The 18,976-nt window shown below is 41.3% G+C and overlaps 4 protein-coding genes across 4 annotated transcripts; 1 reads left to right on the forward strand and 3 right to left on the reverse strand.

Annotated features, from left to right (window-relative positions):
* Positions 1 to 3,408: 3,408 nt before the first annotated feature.
* On the reverse strand, positions 3,409 to 4,210 carry LOC120290805. The gene is made up of 2 exons (XM_039307237.1): positions 3,957 to 4,210; positions 3,409 to 3,892 (listed from the first exon to the last, which is right to left on the reverse strand). The coding sequence occupies exons 1-2, from the start codon at positions 4,208 to 4,210 to the stop codon at positions 3,409 to 3,411; spliced, it is 738 nt and encodes a 245-aa protein (XP_039163171.1).
* Positions 4,211 to 5,688: 1,478 nt separating this feature from the next.
* Positions 5,689 to 7,481, reverse strand: LOC104433965 (peroxidase 60). Its single transcript, XM_010046893.3, has 4 exons — positions 7,167 to 7,481; positions 6,812 to 6,991; positions 6,494 to 6,653; positions 5,689 to 6,366 (listed from the first exon to the last, which is right to left on the reverse strand). Exons 1-4 carry the CDS (start codon positions 7,395 to 7,397, stop codon positions 5,846 to 5,848), a joined length of 1,092 nt encoding a protein of 363 aa, XP_010045195.2. The 5' UTR covers positions 7,398 to 7,481; the 3' UTR covers positions 5,689 to 5,845.
* Positions 7,482 to 10,076: 2,595 nt separating this feature from the next.
* LOC104433966 (peroxidase 60) lies at positions 10,077 to 11,866 on the reverse strand. Its single transcript, XM_010046894.2, has 4 exons — positions 11,546 to 11,866; positions 11,158 to 11,337; positions 10,844 to 11,003; positions 10,077 to 10,734 (listed from the first exon to the last, which is right to left on the reverse strand). The coding sequence occupies exons 1-4, from the start codon at positions 11,774 to 11,776 to the stop codon at positions 10,226 to 10,228; spliced, it is 1,080 nt and encodes a 359-aa protein (XP_010045196.2). The 5' UTR covers positions 11,777 to 11,866; the 3' UTR covers positions 10,077 to 10,225.
* A 3,032-nt stretch (positions 11,867 to 14,898) lies between these two features.
* On the forward strand, positions 14,899 to 18,661 carry LOC104433967 (rho GTPase-activating protein 5). Its single transcript, XM_010046895.3, has 5 exons — positions 14,899 to 15,504; positions 16,120 to 16,240; positions 16,421 to 16,540; positions 17,287 to 17,517; positions 17,891 to 18,661. The coding sequence occupies exons 1-5, from the start codon at positions 15,089 to 15,091 to the stop codon at positions 18,362 to 18,364; spliced, it is 1,362 nt and encodes a 453-aa protein (XP_010045197.2). The 5' UTR covers positions 14,899 to 15,088; the 3' UTR covers positions 18,365 to 18,661.
* Positions 18,662 to 18,976: the final 315 nt, after the last annotated feature.

Consider the following 18,976-nt stretch of genomic DNA (forward strand, 5'->3'; position numbering starts at 1 on the left):
CCTCCAATCCCTTGCTTGATCCCTTGTTCGGTTTCGTCCTCACTTACTCGGTTCTTTGGCCAACCTCCAATCCCTTGCTCGATCCCTTGTTCGGTTTCGTCCTCGGATCAATCCAACCTCCAATCACTTACTCGGTTCTTTGGCTCAGCTTTGGTGAGGTCGACGAGGGACTCGGCCACGCTTAGTGCTCTCGTGAGATTCTGTATATCTCGTTACCTGAGCTCGAGTTGTGCCCACGGCTTTAGTCATTTGTTTGAGCTAGCTTTGGTGAGGTCGACGAGGGACTCGGCCACGCTTAGTGCTCTCGTGAGATTCTGTATATCTCGTTACCTGAGCTCGAGTTGTGCCCACGGCTTTAGTCCGTTGCTTGAGCTCGAGTTGTGCCCACGGCTTTAGTTCGTTGCCTGAGCTCGAGTTCTTCTTTGCTTTGATACCACTTATCGTGACCATGCAGCAAGTCAGGTTCTTTTGGATCGCCTAAGCCAAGTCTTGCTCAATTGATCGCACACTTGCTCGCTTAACTTGGATTGTAGAGAGAAAGTTCCCAGAGAGAAAGCTCTGTAAAAAAAGGAAAGTTCCTAGAGAGAAAGCTCTGTAAAAAAAGGAGCATTTTTATTGCTGAAATGTTTGGATGGATTCAAATGAGGGAAGGTACTCATTCTTATACTAGAGGCCCTCTGATTACATCCATTGATCGGCTTTTCATCCGGTGGACAAGATCGTATCGCCAAACCTACCAACTACCGACACTTATGACATGAGACTTCTAGAATTTGTCGTAATGACCGTATCGCCCGTCCTTGGAAAGTTCCGAAATAAGTCTTGTCGGGAATCCTAGCGATCGCAGGGGTCCTTTGTGGAAAGGCACAGCCATTTAGCTGTAGAAATCTCTTGGTCGTGACACGTGGCTAGTGGGATGCCAATTTGCAGGGAAAATATCCACCTGCTAAAAGAAAATTTGAGTACCCCGCATTCAAGGTCAGATAAGTAAGAACCACGCATGATCTGCAATGGGAAAGCAGGCAAATTCCTACCTTTCACAAAAGATTTGCATCATGCTAGATAACAAGAAAAGATAGAAAAAAGTGGACCACAGCATACCTAGTTCAATGCAACCAATGAGTTAAACCATCACCTACCATAAGGATAACAAGTGAGGGAGATTTCCCCAGAAAGCATGCTAAAATCTGGGCAATAACTCTAAGACACCAACCAACAGTGACAAGATAGATGAATGGACATCATCGTTCTAGAATTTCAATGTATGACCCTATAAGCCCATATAATCAAACATAGACAAGAGAAAATGAATTCAAAACACTCAGGGCCCGACAAAAAATTGAAAGTAATCTTTGTCTGGCTTACTCAGGCCTTTCAAAATGTCCCAACTACATCATTCAATGTATTATTTAATACACTCAGAGAGACATACATTAAGAGCAAAAATTTCTACCGACAACTTTATTTTCTTATGCAACTAAAACTAAAGGTACAGCCGATGATTGTTGTACCTATGAATTTCCCAATAAACCGAGCTTGCTTATATATCTATATCCACAGTTTTTTGCACAAGAACAAAATCTACCATATGATGACCCAAGCATTTAAGTCGACTTTCACTGGCACGACCTCATGAGATAGCAAGATTTGATCGAGCATGGAAGCATGACGACAGATATCAAGAATGGATGATATAAGTTTAAAGATATTAAGTTCACCTTATAAAAAATACCAAATGAATGAATTCTGAACAAAATGGAATTATCACAAAAATTGAAAGGGCCGATAACACAGCTAATATGCCTTCACAGACACTCACTACCACTCTCATTTGATGTATGTCTTTTATCCCTCTCAATTAGCGATAGGTCATGCTGAATATGGAAATATGTATATTTTGGTGTAAAGTTGCACAAGAAATCTAGAAGAAGAGTCAATAGGGAAGCAAAACAGAGAAATAGAAGATAGAGGAGGGAAGAAAAAATGTCTGTGAAGAGGGAACTTGAAGTTCTCTTTACTATAATGCATTCAGACCATGAAACAATGGTTACACACTTGAGTTCACTAGAATGATCGGCAGATGAAATAGTAAAACAGTTCATAAGCCAGATGCTCTGCCTCTCTACTAAGAAGTGACGCCTTAAAACACTATACAGCTCATTTCGTGCACTTCATTTCTCCCAGCTCAGATATCTCACTCGAAGTCAGCATAGACCACAATAATTCCCCATGACTTTCTAAAAGAAATATCCTTGACAGACTGCAACAAATCTTCCTTGCAGTTTAAGGGCGTTATAAATCTTGCAATGTGCTTGAGCAAACTACAATGATAGCAATGAATGTAAAGATAAAGAAAACCGGTTCTGCTTCAGGCACAAGCCTTTGTTCTATCATGCTTGATGTTGTGAGGATCAACCCACAAAATATTAACGTGCATAAACTCACCTGAGCTCACTTCCTCAACTCAAACAAATAGATCAGAATCCAAAACACAAAGAAACTCAAATTTAGGCCCAAAATGAAGCTCCTCAAAGCCCATAATATTCAAGATCCTATCAATCTTCACAAATGGTCGACAAGACAATTGATTAGGTTGAAATACAGTGCACAAAAATCCTTTTTTTTTTTTTAACTAACAAAAGGAAACATCCACCGTATTATGTGACATTAACTTCTGCTGCAGTGGATTCCATTTACCCAGTAATAGCCCCTAGAAAACCAAAGTGCTCTAATGCAGAGCCAAACCTTGCCGGCAGTAAGGCATCACCGAACCAGAATGAATTGAATGGAATTGGATGGTCGTAATGTCCGTGCATGTACTAGTCATGAACAAAATGAAGCCCACCAACTCGCTCACAGTCTTGTCCTCTGGTCAGTGCCGCTCCTGTTACCCACAAAGTGAGCATACTACCCTATCTCAGACATATGTCGATATGTGGCCCATAAGGAAGAACCTTGTTAGCTCAATTATCTACCTAGTAATGAAAGTGAAGTTTAGTGGTTATGGGTTTTAGTTGAAGTGAAGTTAGTCACTACAGATACTTCCTCCGTGATCATACAGATTGATAAGAACCTTGAGTTGGCTTATTCGACCACAAATTCAAAAATCGAAACATACATATCCCAGCATGCCACTTCCATAATGTCAAGTCAACCAGACATCTAAATCTCTTAGGTGCAGAGCACTTTAGAGTTATCAAAGAATCACGACTTTATAATAATCATCTAACCCGTGCAAATTCTCACAACAGTTGGAATAGAGAAATAAAAGAGCCAGACCAGGGACGATTTCAACATAATAATAGTTGAATACGTCCCTAATACTAACCTAGAATCAAAGATTATGAATGCCAAATTCTAATATACCAAACATCACAACATTCCCACAGCTCAGTTACAGAGGCGTTCTCAATCTAGAAAACCTGTTTGCCGCCACACGGCATTGCGGACCTGACGCAGATCCCTGCCCTTGAGCGTCCGCCCGGCACCTTCGAGCACCGAGCAAGCGACGCTCTGCGAGCGGGACAACCGCCTCGCCACTATCTCGTGCGGCGGCAACATCTCCTCCCCATCAAAATCCTTCTCATCCTCGACATCGACATTCTCGTCCTCGACTTCGACGAACTCGCGTTGCCTCCTCGCCATCAACACAGGCACGTTGACCGGCGCCGACTGGTGGTACTTCTCCGCCAACGAAAAAGAAGCCAGCGGAAATCTGTCCTGCGGGGGGCGCGGAATCGCGGGGATCATCCGCGAGGACGAAATGGGCGCCGCGGCGAGGGACGAAGAAGGAGAGACCGAGGCCTTGCGGCCGAAGACGGAGCCAGCCTCGCGCTCGGGGAGCGCCGCGGCGAGTATGCCGAAGCCATCCGGCGGGCCGAAGGCGGAGTTCCTGTACGGCGGGTGGCGATCACGGAGGCGAGGAGACGCGGCGGCGACCTGGCCGCCGAGGTCACGGCCGCGATGATGTTGGAGGTCGGCTGCGGCGGTCGGCGGCGGCGGCGGCGGCGGCGGAGAAGTCGAAGGCGGAGAAGATGTCGTCCTCGGTGAAGAGGTCGTCGTCGGCGGCGGCGGCGGCGGCGGCGTGGCTGGAGGGGGCTAGGGTTTTGGGGGAGAAGGTGCCGAGGAGGCGGTGGTGGGTGGCGGAGGAGGAGGAGGAGGCGGAGGAGGAGTCGGAGCCGCGGAACCGGATCGGCCCTCTGACCTCCATAATCGAACCGGTGGAATCTTCTGATTTGGGAATTCTTCTCACCCTTTTGGCGTCCCCCCCTTCTTTTATGATCAGGAAGCGCGCCCCATTAGAGAGAGTGGAGAGCGGGGGGAGAGATTCGCGACAGCGATGGAAGAAGCAAAAAGCGGTCGAATCGAGTCGCTTCCCTGAGGAAAACCCATGAAAGAGAGAAATTGGACGGCGGAGATGATCGGGATCGCTGCTGCTTTTGAAGCAGAAAATGCGCGTGCATCGGATGCAATTGCCGTCTACCCTCCTAAAAGTTAGTTTTTTTTTTTTTTTTTTAATTAATCTTATTCTATTCTTACTATTACAATTTTATCTTATCTCCTCGTATAAGCGTATGAGTCAAAACTTACGTCCGAAACTAAATAGTCTTCACCTCAAGAGAATGTAAGAATTCAAACTTCTATCTCATTATTCCCAAGGTCAAACTCTAATGGGTTGCTAATTAAATAAAAATATCACTATATTTTTCTTTTTTCTTTTTTAAGAAAATGGGTAAAATCCGAAAATTATATATTTACTCTCCTAATAAAATATCATCCAATTCATTCCTCTAATGATAAAAGGAAACAAACCTGTTGATGACCTATATGATACATGATTATCACTCGCATGTTGAGTTGAATAATTCAATTTGCTAGCCAATTTGTATATACATTTCATTTCCTAAATTTATGGAGAATCTTTAACTTGTTGAAAATACTCAATCATACTTTCAATATGAGAAATGAGTGTGTCACCATCATGAAGCAAAGTTGAGTTCTAAAGCAATGGTGACTTGCCAGTTTGCCTCCATAATAAGTTTGGTGATACCAAAGAAATTGCTTAAGAAATTGCCAAGCTTAAGAAATTGCCCCAATGTTCAGGGAGCAATGCAAAAGCAGACTGTTGGTGGGACGAGTTGGAACAGAATCAGGAAGCAATGCAAAAGCTGCGATATTTGTCTCTGATAAAAGTTACCCACAAGGCCTCTTTGGTTTCAAAACTAAGGACAAAGCAAGTTTGATAAGAAATGCTTGTTTTACTCGTACGTAACTTGCGAAACCCTAATTCTCCATAATTCTCCGGTTGGCAAAGTTTTTCCCATCCCCATAGGTGAATTTTCTTTTTGTCATGAACATCACCCCAAACAAAATTTCGACAATCATGTTCAACTGCTTCGCAACAGATTGAACCATAGTTATTCTCCCTGCAAGAGTAAAATTTTTAGCTTTCATCCACTTAATTTACTAAGCACTATATCAAGAATAGGTTAGTAAGTTTTACGAGTAACTCGTTCATGGAGCAGAGGCACTCATAAATAATTGCCAAGATTACTTGCAAGAGGAAAGCCTCCTGCTGAACTAATATGGTGCATTTTGTGTCGAGGGACCTTCTTAGAACAAAAAAGTTTTAGACTTAGTGGCATTTACATTCAAAGATCAGTATTCATAAATGTTATATGCAGCGGTTTTGAGACTCATATAAAAATTCGATATTCAATTTTATTAGTTGATACCACAAGGCATAAAATTCTCAAATGAAATACGAGAAACACAAAAGCCGGCAGTGTAAAATCAAACGATATCAGAGAACAAGATAGCAAGACCATCATAGCAAGTCTTGAATTCAGTCTGAAGAGCCACGCTTCTGAATCGAAAGGGCTCTCGGGTCACCGCTCCACCGCGTCCACCCTGTCCGGCCCATCCTCTGCTTATCTTTGGAAGTAGGCAGCTTACGAGCCGTATTGATAGCTCTGCAGGATTGCCTTATCTCCCCAGGAGCGCCATTCTGGAGTGTGCCCAACTTAACCATGGCTTCGCCAAACCTAGTCGAGAAGTCAAGTCTGCCGGCGATCGCTCCCACAATGTCCTTGGTCTGCCTGTCCAGCGCGATCTCCTGATCGATCTGCAGAATCCCTCTACGGGCGAGTATCTGCTTGTAGAAGGAGTTGTCGACGATCGATGAGCTCAGAGGATCCTGGTCGAGATTGACAATGTTGTCGACGTTAGTCTGCTTGTTAGGGCACGTCGACCTTAGGGCGGAAGCCAAGGAAGGGTCCATGGTCGGGTCAGGTTTCCCGGTATTCTGGTAATTGTAAAGCCGGTCTTGGAAGAGCGAGCAGTGAGCAATGCCGATCGTGTGGCCACCTAGGACACGACCAGTAGCAGTTTTTTATAAGAACAAAAACACCATACCAGACTACAACTTTCGAACTTATTTGCATGGATCTGGGGTTTTCAATTGATTGGGGACGACGATGCTGCATATACGTACCTAGAAGAAGGACCATGTCGGAAACGGTGAGTCCTTTTTGAGCGAATGCCGCGATGGAGTCATTGACGGAGATGGAGGGAGGGGGGAGATCGACGTTGGACGCGAGCGATACGAGCCCGTCTTTCCGTCCCGTTTCTACCCTGTACCGACCTCCTCCGCTCTGCAATATTTGAGCATGTGTCTCACGCGTACGTCATGAAATTTACTAAGCCAATGTGTATATAAGTATAGCATATGAGAAGAGCAGAATGTCACTGGATCGAGACGCTTAGCGCATGCATCTTATCATGAGTTATGCGGAAAATACGATTTAATTACCAGGGACACGGCATCTCTAGTTGCCATGACAATGATATCGGCGCAGGAAACAACCCCGGGGCATATGGCCTCCACGGCAGCCTTTGCGGAGTCAATGACATCATAGCCCTTGACACTCAAATTTGGCGGCGCAGTCTTCTCGCTCGATTTTCCGTCCAGAAGAATGGAGGCGTCGCAGCCCTAATTATTTAGTCATTGTAACATTTTAACATACAAAACGAGCCGGTCTTACACAATCCCATCCATCTACATAATTTCTTCATTAGTCAATAGACTAGTTCTAAAGCACGTGCGGGGGAACCAAATTGAACATTTAAGTAGCTTTACATGAAGTAATTTAGGCTAATTAGCTTACAGTGACGAAGCAATCATGAAACTGCATGCGGAGGAGAGCGGGGGCGACGGTGGGGTCCTTGCTGAACCTGGCCGCCACGACGCCGGCCACGATGGCCTCGACATCCGAGACCCTACATTTGCCATTGTAGAACCCGACCTGAAGAGCACCGTGGCAAGACCCGCTCAGGCTCGCCAACACGAGGCCGATCAGGGCCAGTCCCAAAGCAGCACCTGCTCGCAGCGTCGCCATCTTCTTCCTCAGGACAGAGAAGGAAAACTCGCACCCGGACGGACTATGAAAAGATGGTAAGCTTGTGCGTTTGCGGATGTTGGATCATCGTGCTCCGGTTCTTTTTATAGTGAAGTTAGCTGAGATGGGTGGTTGGCCATGGCGGACACGAAGAGAATGGGAGAGATGATGAGTACCATCGCCATCGACAAGAAGAAGGAGGATGTTAATGCCCTGCACGTCGAGACCATCGCCGACGTGCATGGAGTCATCTATGGCTCCTGTCTTGTGTCCTCATCGACGCCGACGTCACGTTTTCAGATACAATCTTATACCGATACGTCAATAATCATTGTCGGTCTGATTACTAATCAGTGATTAGTGCTTAGATAATCATTTCTTGTTGTTGATTTAGGCCTTTTGTTGAGATTGATATTAATGACCGTTGATTCTGTCTTTCTCGATTGGGTATCTAAGAAACAGCGTGGACCATGAACCGTGCTCAGTGATCTCGCATCAATTGCTTAGGATCATGCAGTTGGTCAACGTTTGATTATTGAAATTAATCCTTTTGATACTCAAAATTAGGTGTTTGAAGTTTTACTTCTTATACTCCGACTTTTGTAGTGTCTGCGGATGGACCTTTTTGTATTACCGAACATCTCAATATCGTAATGAAAATCATTCAAATGATCCAATCCAGCGTTCTTCTTTAGCACTTTTGGGAAAATCTTCTGTACATCGATGATGCATCAACTCTTCAAATAGGGAAAGAAAAAGTTCTAAATTTATTACAATTTTACCAATTTAGTCTTAAATCTTTTAATTTCACAGTTAAGTTCTAAACCTTTCATATTTAGCCAATTAAGTCAATTCGGTCAATTTAACCAAAAATCGTTCACATAGATAACTTTTAATAATATTTTCATATTTTTTTAATTTTTTTTTTTCCTTTTATTTTTTTCTAACCTAGGCAAGCGAAGGCTAGCGACTCTCGCCTAGTTTGGGCAAGGGTCGCGACCCTCGCCTATGGTCTCGTTGTCCTAGGATTAGACCCAAAAAAGAAAATAATAAATTAATTAAAAAATCGAAATTAGTATAATATTTAAAATTGTCAATGTCAGCATATATAAGCTAAAATTAGCCTAATTGACTCAATTAGTAAAACGTGAAAATTTTTATAACTCAATTAATAAAATTGAAATGTTTATGATTGAATTGGCAAAAGTATGATAGATTTAAGACTTTTTGTGACAATTTTTTCAAAGTGAGCCCACTTAAGCACATTTTTTTAATTGTTTTTGTTAATCATAGTTAGTTCTAACATATTGATAACAAATTTCTGTAAGGACTAATTGATTCTAAAAAAGGCAACCGCCCATGATTGTTAAACTTTCATCTTACAAAAATCATTCGAATGTCTTCTTTTAGTCCTTGTGTCATCTAATCATAATTAAATCAATCTTTAAATGAATTGGAAAGCATATTATTTCGAAATAGTTTCCTAAAACAGCGAAGTGCATTGTTCAAATTTCATAACCTGCACTCTTTACATTGGGGATTATGTTTATTTGTTTTACTCATTGCCAAAGCGTTGACACGAAGGCAAAACTTTTTTTTTTTTTTTGGGCACCGCTGATGTACGTTATAATTTCTCAATTTTCTAATTATCCTCAAGAGCTTGCTATGATGAAAATACCAAGTGAGATTCAATGAAATAGTAGGGGCAAGTGGATTCCGTTTAGGTTTCACTTATAACCTAGAATATACCTGTTAGAACAAGCTCTTTAATTTTTGGAACTCGGAAACCACTCTACATATACACAAATTCTTAATTGAATGATTGAAATGAATTATCAAACCATCATTTACTACAATCTACTTATCACAATTCATAATTAGACACTGGAAAATTATAAAATTTTAATATTTTAATATTTAAATAATAAGCAACGTCTTAATCTAATAACTTAAATTTTTAAAACAATTGATAATGATCTCATAAAACCTCATGCAATATCAGAGTTGAAGGTCATGAGTTCGAATATCTCTAAGCCCCATTTGCCTCCTGAAGCAAATTTCCACACTTAGTATTAGGCAAAAAGACCAGACTAAGTGTGAAGAGGGATATTTGAATATTTAAATAATAAATCACGTCTTCATAATAGTGCATATATGGTTCCTAATAGCTTTTGCAAATTCATCACATAAATCTAAAGCATGTCCTTTGGAAGTACATCTGGTGCTTATAAAAACATTTTAATAAAGAATATATCTTTTCTCTGATTATGTTTGATTCTTTTTCCAACAATAGGCTGGTAAGTTTTGTGAGTAATTTGTTCATAGAGCACAGGCACTCCTAAATACCTGCCAAGATTACTTGTAAGAGGAAAGCCTCCATCAAAATTAGGATGGAGCATTTTGTGTCGAGGGACGTTCTTAGTACAAAAAAATTAGAATTAGTGACATGAGAAAGGCTTATGTAATTATTCTTAACTTATTGTGAGAATAACAGTTTATTTTAAGCCACAAAAAATAAATAATTATAAATTATTGTGAGATCCTTTTTTTTAAGAATTTGTGACACGTGATGTTATTTTCACAGTAGCCCAAAAATTGTTATATTAGTGAAGCCTAATGACATTTATCTTTTAAGATCAGTATTCACAAACGTTTTATGCAAATGTTTCAAGATCCATATAAAAATTTAATATTCAATTATATTAGCCGACACCACATGACATAGAATTCTCAAATGAAATATGAGAAACACAAAAGCCAAATGAGTATAAATTCAAACGTAATCAGGGAAAAAGATGGCAAGGCAATAGCAAGTCTTGAATTCAGTCCTAAAATCCACGCTTTGGAATTGAACGGGCTCTCAGGTTGTCTCTCTGCTGCTGCCTCTTGCCTGTCCTCTGCTCATCTTTGGAAGTAGGCAGCTTACGAGCCGTGTTGATAGCTCTGCAGGATTGCCTTATCTCCCCCGGGGAGCCATTCTGGAGTGTGCCCAACTTGACCATGGCTTGGCCGAACCTAGCCGAGAAGTCGAGCCCACCCGCGATCGCTCCCACAATGTCTTTGGTCTGCCCGTCCAGTGCGATCTCCTGATCGATCTGCAGTATCCCTCTATGGGCGAGTATCTGCTTGTAGAAGGAGTTGTCGACGATCGAAGCACTCAAACGGTTCTGGTCGAGATTGACAATGTTGTCGACATTAGTCTGAGGGTTAGGGCACGTCGACCTTAGGGCGGAAGCCAATGAAGGGTCCATGGTTGGGTCGGGTTTCCCGGTACTCTGGAAATTGTACAGGCGGTCTTGGAAGAGCGAGCAGTGAGCAACGCCGATCGTGTGGCCACCTAGGACACCACCGATAACAGTTTTTTCAGGAACAAACACTAATACCACGCTACAACTTTCATACTTATTTACATGGATCTAGGCTTTTCAACTGCCGCATATATGTACCTAGAAGAAGGACCATGTCGGAAACGTTGAGTCCCTTTTGAGCGAATGCCGCGATGGAGTTGTCGACGGAGATGGAGGGAGGGGGCAGATTGACGTTGGACGCGAGTGATACGAGCCCGTCTTTTCGTCCCGTTTCTACCTTGTACCGACCTCCTCCGCTCTGCAATATTTGAGCATGCGTCACTTGTACGTCACGAAATTTACTAAGCTAATGTGTATATAAGTATAGCATATGAGGAGCAAAGTGAAACCGGATCGAGACACTTGGTGTATACATCTTATCATGCATTATGCAAAAAGTACGATTTAATTACCAAGGAGACGGCGTCCCTTGTGGCCATTACAATGATATCGGCACAGGAAACGACTCCGGGGCATACGGCCTCCACGGCGGCCTTCACTGCGTCAATGACATCGTAGCCTCTGACGCTCAAATTCGGTGGTGCCGTCTTCTCGCTCGACTTTCCATCCAGAAGAATGGAAGCGTCGCAACCCTAATTTTCATCGTATCAAAATGAAATCCGATGATATTTATCTAGTCATCATAACATTTTAACATACAAAACGTGCTGGTATTAAACAATCCTGTCCATCTAAATAATTTCTTTTTTAGTCAACTGACTAGTTCTAAAGCACCTGCGTGGGAACCGAATCAAATATTTAAGTAGCTTATTATGAAATAATTTAGGCTAATTAGCTTACAGTGACGAAGCAATCATGAAACTGCATGCGGAGGAGAGCGGGGGCGATGGTAGGGTCTTTCCCGATCTGGGCCGCCACGACGCCGGCCACGATGGCCTCGACATCCGAGAACCCACATTTGCCATTGTAGAACCCAACCTGAAGCGCGCCTTGGCAAGACCCGCTCAGGCTCGCCAACACGAGGCCAATCAGGGCCAGTCCCAAAGCAGCACCTGCTCGCGCCGTCGTCATCTTCTTCCTTAAGACAGAGAAGGAAAGCTCGCAGCCGGACGGACTATGAAAAGATGGGGAGATTGTGTGTTTGCGGATGCCAAATGATCGTCCTCTGGTTCGTTTTTATAGTGAAGTTAGCCGAGATGGGTGGTTGGTCATGGCGGACATGAAGGGAGAGAGAGATGATGAGTACCATCGTTACCGACAAGAAGGAGGAGGATGGTAATGCTCTGCACGTCGAGACCAGCTCCGACGTGCATGGAGTCATCTGGGGCTCACGTCTTCGTGTCCCTGCAATCGACGATGACGTCACGTTTCAAGATGCAATCTTATAACAATACGTCAATAATCAAAGTCGGTCTGATTAGTGCTTAGATAATCATTTCTTGTTGATTTAGGCCTCTGTTGAGATTAAGGATAATGACTGTTGCAGCAAAGTTGACTTGCTCATACTCTTTTATCTTTCTCAGTTGGGCATCTAAGAAATAGTTTGGACCATGAATCATGCTCACGATCTTAAATTAGTGCAACATCTGTTACTTAGGATCATGCAGTGCTTAGATAATCATTTCTTGTTGATTTAGGCCTCTGTTGAGATTAAGGATAATGACTGATTGCAGCAAAGTTGACTTGCTCATATTCTTTTATCTTTCTCAGTTGGGCATCTAAGAAATAGTTTGGGCCATGAATCATGCTCACGATCTTAAATTAGTGCAACATCAGTTACTTAGGATCATGCAGTTGGTCAAAGTTTGATTAGTGTAATTAATTCTTTTGACATTCAAAGTTATGTGTTTGAAGTTTTACTTCTGACACTCCCCGACTTTTGTAGTGTGTGCGGTTCAACGTTTATGTATTACCAAACACCTTAATATTGGAATGAAAACCTTTCGAATGATCCAATTCAGGCTCCTTTTGTTTCGTGTAAAATAGTGACATTGTTGACAAACATTTTTTAGAAAGTCATTTTCTAAGAAAATGACAATATTTTTCAATGTTTGGTTTTTTTTTTTTTTTTTTTTTGGTCAGTTTCAATGTTTGGTTGAAATCTAAAAATAATTTAGAAAATATTTCCGTTATTTGGTATGAAATTTTGATTTAATTTGTCTAAATAAATATATATTATTCGAGCACCAATAACTTGTGTAAGGGCAGTCAAGAAATCATGTATGGACAGTAGAGTCTTGGGGTCCGCTCATAATGGACCCCAACCTAGGTGCCAAGGATCAAGGCAGGGGCATGTGGGTCTTAGGCTCGGCCTCAATGACCGAGTCCAGCGTTCCGCCTCGATGAACATGGGCATGACCTTTGTGGACTTGAGCTTGGGAACTAGATCCTATGCTTGGCCTCTATGGACCAAACCCAAGAGCGAGGCATTAAGCACAAGCACCTGGGGTTTGAGCCTGGCTTTAATGGACCCAACTGCGGGCACCGGGGGCCCAAGTTCTGCCTCATTGGACCCGGGTGAAGGCACAAGGGTCATGGTCCAGTTTCAATGGGCTCGGGCCTTGGACTAGGGCTCAGACACCAAAGACTTGATCTTGGATGCTGCGGATCCAAGTGCTAATGTAGGAATTTTTGTGTCTAAGCATAAAGTGTTGGGTTCATGCATTGATATAGTCATATTTTGGAAAATAATCTCTGATTTTTTAAAGAGAAAAATATTTTTCCTTAATTTTAGCATAGGTTTTCCATTGGCTTATTTTTCCAAGTAAATCAATCGTCTGAAAATGAGAAAAAAAAATTCCGTAAAAGAAACAGAGGCTCGATGTATCGATAAGGGGCTCAAGTTTAGGCTTCTTGAGTCTGGTACTTCTTTAATACTTTGGGAAGATCTTCTATGCATCGATCATGTACGAACTCATCCACAAGCGAACCCATTTAATCACATATTCTTTTTTTTTTTTTTGTTAATCAAAATTATTTTTAGCATATTAATAACAAAAATTCTTGAACAACTCATTGGTTTAAAAAAGGCAACAACTGATAATTCTTAAATTTTCACCGCGCGAAAAATCATTTAAATCTCTTCTTTCCGATCCATATGTTGATCTATCTAATCATAATTAAATCAATCTTTATGTGAATTAGAAAGCATATTTTTTATTTATTTTATTCATTGCCGAAGTGCCAACACAAAGGTAATGCCTTGCATGAACAATTTATTCATCTTTTGCATACCTGATTTGAGAAGATGAGAGGTTAATTTTTCGAAAGCAAGGATAGATAAGGTCACTTGTGTAAAAACTTCTTTTATTTCGACAGTAAATGCTGTATTTTTTTTCAATTTTTTTTTTTAAGCGCCCGATACTCTTCCGAAAGAAGTACATCCTTTGATGCATGATTACGTTTAAGTGAGGATTATGAAACAGCTATTAGGGAGCGTATATGCAATATTTCATCAAATCTCACTTGGCACTTTCATAAAAGCAATTGAAGCTCCCGAAAATGACTTGAAAAAAGGTATAAATCACCAAAAACTCTAAATTTTTTTATGACACATTTACCTCAAACATTTTCTTGTGATGAAAAAGAATCCTAAATTTTTGCTTATGTGACATACTTATCCAAAAAATTTGGTGTCATGAAATTTTTTTAAGGTAAATGTGTCACACCAATATAAGTTTATAATTTTTAATATCATAAGAAACAAGATAAATTTATCACAATAGACAAAGTTTAAGTTTTTTTTTTTTTTTGTGACTATTTCTCTTTAAAAAAAAATGAGCAGTTATAATGTACATCGACTAGCTATGATAAAAAAAAAAAAAAAAAAAAAGTTTTACATAAGCGACTTTATATAAAATTAACTGAAAAGTAGATAGTCATAAATCTTCTAATCTAAATGAGATCGCTTATGTTAAACATTGCATGTTCGCCTTCGATTATCATTTAAATTTCCTACCAAACATTGCATGTGCACCTTCGATTACCATCATTTAGATTTCCTACCGAACAGATCCTACATTAATTAATTGGAACATCCGACAGGAGCTGCAAATTTCTTAACTAAAAGTAAAAGGTTTCCCCCAACATCATCAAAGTTCCCACCAAAAACCTCTCTCCTACTTTGCTTCTTCATCCCTCCAAAGCCAAATCAAAGCTTTTTAGCTCACTTTTCTCCACAAAACGCGCAGCGAAGACGGAAAAACGAAAGGGAACTTCGGATGATGATGATGAGAATTCTCAAGTGCCTCTCGGACGACCTTTACTTCCACCCAACTCAACGTAAAGGTCGAACCTTTCTTCCCCAAGACACAAACCTTTTCCATCATCTTGTCGCTGTAAGCGCATGAAAGCCGCGCAGCACGCTCTCGCTCGTACTTCGCCATGTGCCCATTTCGTAATTTCCTGAAAGAAGAGCGGCCCTTTTCGCTGCCGGCCGTGACGGAGGTCCTCCGCTTCGCTTCTTGTCCACGCACTGACCCTTCGGCTTCCTTGTCTTGTGCACCGGCTGCGAATGATGATGATGATGAGGAGGAGGAGGAGGACGTCGAGAGCGAGGGAGAGAACGGAGAGGAGCAGCAGCAGCCGCAGTTGTCTGTGTTGGCAGTGTTGGTGGGGATCTTTAGGAAGTCTTTGGTGGCTTGCAAGTGCGAAGTGAGCGAAGAGCTCTGTGGCATGGAGATTGGCGAGCCCACTAGAGTCCGCCACGTCGCGCACGTTACGTTCGACAGGTTCGATGGGTTCTTGGGCTTGCCCGTGGAGTTTGAACCTGAAGTGCCCAGGAGAGCCCCCAGTGCAAGGTACATTGCTGTTTTTGCACTCTTGACTGGCTTTGGTTGGAGATGTTGTTTTGGCTGGTGTTTGTGGCAATGTTTCAGCGTTCGGAGACTTTGGGGCTTGGAATTTTGTGAGGTTGAGTTCCTGATGTTGTGATTTGGTTTCTTATGCTAGTCCTATGGATGAGAATGAGATTTTGTAGAATCTTATACTGGTTTGGGTCAAGAGTGTCAGGTGACTAAAATGGAATTGTATTAGTTCTGAATTGTGATCTTGCAATGACGTGTCTGAGTCATTCGAGTGTTGGGTCAAATGAAATTCCGAGGTAGAGAATCTGTGCAAATGAAAGAAATTTCTGTGTTCTTGTAATGTTTCATTTCTGAGGTCAGCTCACTACGTATTTATTTAAATAAAGCGATATTTCAGTTAGTCAAAAACATCCGAATCCCAGTAGGTGAGTAGTGTGAGGCCAATCACATGACAAAAAGCGGTGTCTTGTGCTCATCAGATTACAATAGTAACTCGATATCATTGGCCAAAACCTTTTTGGTTGTATTTCTTAAAAAGTTCGCGATGTATCTCATTTGCTGTAGCACCGTCTTTATGTTGATTTTGTTGTTTAAACCTTGCCAACGCAGTACACATGTTTTTGGAGTCTCAACGGAGTCCATGCAGCTATCACAAGACTCCAGAGGTAATAGCATTCCCACCGTACTCTTGCTTATGCAAAGACGCTTGTATACACAAGAAGGATTAAAGGTATGTAATTATTTTTTGATATTTATTTGACTTTGGAAAAGAAGTAAGGAATATGAAGTAAAGGCTTTTCATGATTGCTCGTGACTTTGGCTTTGGAGAAGCATGATGCTTTTCTAGCAACTAACCAATTAAGTGGACACCTGTTCCAGAGTTGTTTGACTTCTTTATTTATTCATGCAGGCAGAAGGGATATTCAGAATTAATGCAGAAAATAGTCAAGAAGAGTATGTGAGGGACCAGTTAAACAGGGGAAATATGCCAGAAGGTATTGATGTGCATTGCCTGGCTGGATTAATCAAGGTACTATAATAAGCTTGGTTGATCATCTGTATTTAGGTCTCCAGTCGACTGTATGTTAGCTAACTTTCTCTTTGAAGCTACGACGCTGCTAAGCCATGCCATTAATGCCCACCTTTGAGGGCCAGTATAGATGGCACGAGTTATTATTAGAGAGCCTGAAATGATGTATAGCTTATTTTGGAATTCCAAGAACTGTATAAGTAACAGCATGAACCCTGATGTTATGCACGGCATCTGCAATTAAGTTAGCAAACTGTCAAAAGCAACATCATATTGCAGTTCAATCTTCAATGAGTAATGTCGTGTTGATGGATTGTTGGATGACTCTATCAGCTGGACCAGCTGCCTTTCGCATGTTTCTGATGGAATCTACTCAGGCCAATCGTAAGTTTTGGAACAGTGTGGTATGTGCACATAGAGAAACTTAAATCCCTGGTGTCATTGGTTCACAGCTACTGGATATATCTCATACCACATGACCTTGAAACTATTTGCATAGAAAATTATGTTTTTTTTCAAGTTAAATGCCATGTGTGAATTCTATTCGAGCCTGTGTTCTATCATTTTTTGGTTTATTAGGTGGAGGTCCTCTTTTTGGTGGAAGCAAGATGACATTTCTAATATGAACTATAATATCATTGCTTCCTTTTTTGACTGGATGTCGTTATCAGATTCTCGCTCCCTTTCCCTTTCTAGATGGACGTTGCTGAGTGTTAATTCATTCTTTTAAAATAAAATTTATTTAGGCATGGTTTAGAGAACTCCCACGAGGTGTTCTGGATTCTCTGTTGCCTGAGCAAGTGATGCAGTGCCAGACTGAAGAAGATTGTGCTGAGCTTTTGAGGCTTCTACCACCAACAGAAGCTGCCCTATTAGACTGGGCAATTAACCTGATGTGCGATGTTGCCCAGATGGAACATGTAAACAAAATGAATGCACGCAACATTGCCATGGTTTTTGCCCCAAATATGACTCAGGTTAGGCTTGTACCTGAAGATTTTTCAACTCTTTTCTAGGAAGATGAACCACATTGAGCCCTAATTTTCCTATGGATATATCCTGCTAAAATGCTAATGTTAATTCATTTCAAAAGCCTTCTAAACAAGCGAATCTTAAAGTTTTTTCCAGCAGAAGTATACTTAAATTGCTCCTGATAGAACAGTTTAAACAGAATGCCATAGCTTTTCCTTTTTTCCTTTTCTTTTGGCCAGAATGCCATCAGTTAGTTATTGTATTGTTTTTCACTTTTCCTCTATGATAATACAGGTCTTCCAAACTCTAGCCATGTAAAAAGCTTTCTTCATGTAGATATAGTCTGCAATAACCTTTAATTGTTCAAAATCATTGCAGATGGCAGATCCCTTGACTGCGTTAATGTATGCAGTTCAAGTAATGAACTTCCTTAAAACACTTATCATGAGGATGCTGCGAGAAAGAGAGGATTCCAATTTAGAGTCACCTCCAACTACCTATACAGAGCCTCCTGATGATAATGGACACCAGAGTCCACAGATTGGCATTGAATTTACTCCACCAGCAATTGACGTTTCTGTCAGCTCTGACAAGAATGACGACCTGGTAGGAGAAGGAGCTCGAAGATACGAAATCAAAGCTGATAATTTTGATGGTCTTAATGCAAGAGCTCGAGTGAGCAAAGGGAAATTCGGACTTTGCCAAACCAGTAAATCAAATATTAAAAGTTTTAATAGAGAAATATATGTGCGGGAACCTGCGGTTCAGGTATCAGGTCCTGTTAAGACTGGAGGAATCAGCACTCTGAGCAGGATAAATTCAAGGGTAGAATGGATAGAAGCCTGGCGATGATGGAAGCTACCAAGTCACCAAGCCTGCAGAGATTTAACTGATGAGTACATTATTTGTTTAGGTCGAGGTTTGTAAAGGTTGGTTATCCTTATAAATCATGTCTATCTTTTCATGATTGGTGCTTGCTTGCTAATATTCTTCATTAGAAGATGCTAATGATGGATCCTGCAAAACAACTGGTTTGTACTCTCTTTTTATTATCGTTTTTTTCTTTTGCTAAACTGGGTTGTTGGCTTCGGATGCTATGAATAGCTTGTGTTTGGATTCATCTAACATAGTTTTTTCTGCTTCTTGTTCCATCTGCAAATAATCTCATATTCTACACTGGCATTTAATTCATTGGATCATGGTCATGATCGCGACTTAGGTGTCATTATTTTCTGCTCCAGTCTTCTCCAATGCTTTGTCCTTTGAAAGATGTGAGAGCCATTCACATCGTCTGCACGAAGGAGCTCTTCTTTGGGCATGTCAAAAATGTTCTGGTTGCTAGGCATGTTATTAAGTTAAACCTGTACTTCCTAAAAATGTGATGCACAGGACTTTGGAAAGTAGGATATTTGGCATATCTCCCTTTGTGTCCCCCGCAGTGACAAGTATAACTCACCAATGGCA

The sequence above is a fragment of the Eucalyptus grandis genome, chromosome 2, assembly GCF_016545825.1.
Source record: "Eucalyptus grandis isolate ANBG69807.140 chromosome 2, ASM1654582v1, whole genome shotgun sequence".
Taxonomy (NCBI): Eukaryota; Viridiplantae; Streptophyta; class Magnoliopsida; order Myrtales; family Myrtaceae; genus Eucalyptus; species Eucalyptus grandis.